Source organism: Vigna radiata, chromosome 10 (assembly GCF_000741045.1).
Source record: "Vigna radiata var. radiata cultivar VC1973A chromosome 10, Vradiata_ver6, whole genome shotgun sequence".
In the NCBI taxonomy this organism is placed as follows: domain Eukaryota; kingdom Viridiplantae; phylum Streptophyta; class Magnoliopsida; order Fabales; family Fabaceae; genus Vigna; species Vigna radiata.
The window spans coordinates 678,313-682,014 of NC_028360.1; the positions used below are offsets into that span (position 1 = coordinate 678,313).

The 3,702-nt window shown below is 38.9% G+C and overlaps 1 protein-coding gene across 1 annotated transcript; it reads right to left on the minus strand.

Annotated features, from left to right (window-relative positions):
- Positions 1 to 797: 797 nt before the first annotated feature.
- LOC106774652 lies at positions 798 to 3,538 on the minus strand. The gene is made up of 3 exons (XM_014661696.1): positions 3,186 to 3,538; positions 2,744 to 2,882; positions 798 to 1,259 (listed from the first exon to the last, which is right to left on the minus strand). The coding sequence occupies exons 1-3, from the start codon at positions 3,536 to 3,538 to the stop codon at positions 798 to 800; spliced, it is 954 nt and encodes a 317-aa protein (XP_014517182.1).
- Between the last annotated feature and the right edge of the window lie 164 nt (positions 3,539 to 3,702).

Genomic DNA, 3,702 nt, shown 5'->3' on the forward strand with positions numbered 1-3,702 from the left:
GTTTAGCAATTAAATGTCACGGCCTGCAAAGAAAGAAATGAGAGAGGCTGAGTTCAATTAAGGCTACACGGTCCAGCAGGGCATTGGATAAGTATTATATCTTGCATTTAATTGGGTGCTTCAAAAATGGTTGCAATGTCCAACAACAACGTTTTTCTTCACCCAGCATTGAAGAGAAAAGTCCAGCAAAATAAAAAGTGCAACAATTTGAATTATCTTGGGCTACCACGTCCACATCCAGGGATGCATGCAATTGGGTCTGAGCGGTGCAGCAGAAAATTCAGCCTTCTCATGGTTCCCACATGCTACGCTCATTTATTTCACTCTCGAAAGAAAATAAAGGGCAACCACCACACGCATATACATTGGGCTTGAAGAGACAACAACTCCTTAATTCTTCGAGCTTCCAGCTCTTCACGGAAGCAAGCATCATGCATCCAGCAGCATGTGAACCAGCCCACGGTCCAACCTCCACAGCCAATATTGCATCCAGCTTCACCAAGACAACATCACAGCCCAAGGCAGCCTCCACCGTCCTCCAAAGGGCCAGTTGCAAACCATACATCAGCCGAATCACTTCCAGCCCTCACTTGGTCCAGCACCTACACGCGTGCAGCCTTGAAGGGGGTGCAACAAGTCCAACATGAAGAACGGTCTAGCATGCAACTTGGGAAGCAAAATCCAGTAGCTTTCACATGGTCACGGCCTGCAAGAATTTAAATGCAATAGCTTGGAGGGGCACATGCTGCAATAGTTGATTCCATCTTGGGCTTGAAGAGAGGTGCACATCCAGCTTCTCACGTCCACAAGGTAGCACCTACTGTCATGGAGTGAAGACTCTTTATTAGCTTTTTATCATGATAAAATTTCACCTTCTCTTTATAACTCCTAGATGAGTCATATGCATGTAACCGCATCTTTTCAAGTTCAAACAACTGATTTCTTCGCTTGCTTTGAATTTCATGAGGATCAAAATTTAAAAATTTCAAAGCCCACAAAGCCTCGTGTTCCATCTCTATTGGCAAGTGACATGCTTTCCCATATACCATGTGAAAAGGTGATAACCCCATGGAAGTCTTCATAGCCGTCCTGTATGCCCAAAGAGCATCATCTAATTTTCGTGACCAATCCTTTCGTGAAAAAGCAACTGTCTTCTCTAATATCCTCTTAATTTCCCTGTTGGAAACTTCAGCTTGACCATTCGTTTGTGGGTGATACGGTGCAACCACTTTATGTTTCACCCCATAATGTTTATGTACCTTAGCAAGTTGAGCATTACAAAAATGAGACCCCCCGTCACTAATAAGTACCCTAGGGGTTCCAAAACATGAAAAGATTTGCATTTTCAAAAATTTAATCCCTGTATTAGCATCATTCTTTGGACATGCTATAGCTTCAACCGATTTACTCACATAATCAACAGCCACCAAAATATATTCATTATTAAATGACGGTGAAAAAGGCCCAACAAAATCAATACCCCAACAATAAAAAACTTCAACTTCCAAAATACCATGTAACGGCATCTCATGCCTTCTTGAAATAACTCCTGTCATTTGACACTTATCACAATTCCTAGCATGATTATAAGCGTATTTAAATAAAATAGGCCAATAAAATCCTAACTGAAGCACTTTTGCAGCTGTTCGCTCCCCATTATAATGTCCTCCATAAGGAGAATTATGACAATGCCAAAGGATTCCTTCTGCCTCTTCCTTGGTTACGCATCTCCTTAAAAGATTATCTACTCCAATCTTAAATAAATACGGATCATCCCATATAAACTACTTAGCATCAGAATAAAACTTCTTTTTCTGTTGCCAATTTAACTCTTCAGGAATAACTCCTACAGCTTTAAAATTAGCCATATCAGCAAACCATGGCCTTTGTTGAATGTACAAAAGAGTTTCATCTGAAAAAGACTCCCAAACTTCCTTCTCCTTGCTCGTTACTTCCATGTTAACTAGTCGAGATAAGTGATCAGCTATTAAATTCTCACTTCCCTTTTTATCACGAATCTCTATGTCAAATTCTTGTAACAAAAGCACCCACCTGATTAACCATGGTTTTGAGTCTGGCTTTGTTAATAAGTATTTTATAGCTGCATGATCCGTATAACGTTTGATGGTGGTGGAAGCTTTTCAATAACCTCCACTTTGGCTTTGTCAACTTCAATCCCCTTAGACGAAATTTTGTGTCCCAACACAATTCCTTCACTGACCATAAAATGGCATTTTTCCCAATTCAAGACAAGATTTGTTTGAACACACCTTCTAAGAACTGCATCTAAGTTGTTTAAGCATCTCTGAAAAGAATCTCCAAATACCGAAAAATCATCCATGAAGACTTCTATGCTTTTCTCCATAAATTCTGCAAAGATGGCTTGCATACACCTTTGAAATGTGGCAGGNGCATTACATAATCCAAATGGCATTTTTCTATAGGCAAATATACCAAAAGGACATGTAAAAGCTGTTTTCTCTTTATCTTCAGGATCTACCACAATTTGATTATATCCAGAATAGCCATCAAGGAAGCAATAGTATGCTTGTCCAGCTAATCTTTCTAGCATCTGGTCCATAAAAGGTAAGGGAAACTGATCCTTTCTGGTAGCTATATTTAACTTCCTGTAATCTATACACATCTGCCACCTAGTAACTGTTCATGTAGGAATTAATTCATTTTTCTCATTATGAATCACTGTCATTCCTCCTTTCTTTGGCACCACTTGAACTGGACTTACCCATTTACTATCAGATATTGGGTATATAATTCCCGCTTCTAGTAACTTCAGCACTTCCTTTCTCACAACCTCTTTCATAAATGGATTTAATCTTCTTTGTGGTTGAGCCACTGGTCTATAATCACTCTCCATAAGGATCCTATGCATACAATATGTAGGGCTTATTCCCTTAAGATCAGCAATTGACCAGCCTATAGCACCCTTATTTGCTTTTAGGACTTCCACCAACTTTTCTTCTTCTTTTGGAGATAATGTCTTACTAATAATGACTAGTAGTTCCTTCAGTTCAAGCTTACTTTCCTTCACTTTCTCCTTCGGATAAATTCTTTCAAAATTGGCCTCTTCTGTTGAAATTTCTTTTGTTTCTTCCAATTCACGGACACATTCTTCAATCATTTTATCTTCTTCTTCATGTAAATCTTCGTAATCATTAATGAGCGACCTCTCTAATGCAGATGCATTTCGTATTCTCTTATCTTGCAGCATACAAAGTTCTTCCACAATGTCTATTTGGAAGCATGACTTTTTATCTCTAGGATATGACATTGCTTGGAAGACATCAAAATTTACCTCTTCATCCTTAATTCTGACCTTCAACTTACCATTCTTCACATCAATTAAAATCTCGGCTGTCTTCATGAAAGGTCTTCTAAGAATCAAAGCTGCATCTCCATTTTCTTCCATCTCCATAACAAAAGAATCCACCGGGAATAAATATTTATCCACTTTAACTATCATATCTTCAGCCACTCCATATGGGTATTTAAGAGATTTATCTGCTAATTGAAGAGTCATCCTTGTTGGCTTCAGTTGTAATGCTCTAATCTTTCTAAACATAGAAAGAGACATTAGATTAATGCTTGCTCCCAAATCAATCAGAGCTTTCCCCACTTCTAACTCTCCAATAGTGCATGGAATAGTGAAACTCCCTGGATCTTGCAGTTTAGGAGGTAATTTCC

Coding starts and splice junctions, on each gene's coding strand:
- LOC106774652 (XM_014661696.1), bottom strand. CDS start 3,538: ATGACTCTTCAATTAGCAGATAAATCTCTTAAATACCCATATGGAGTG. Junction 2,883..3,185: donor AATGCATCTGCATTAGAGAG/GTCGCTCATTAA, acceptor TTGTATGCATAG/GATCCTTATGGAGAGTGATT. Junction 1,260..2,743: donor CAATATCTGATAGTAAATGG/GTAAGTCCAGTT, acceptor CAACTTGCTAAG/GTACATAAACATTATGGGGT.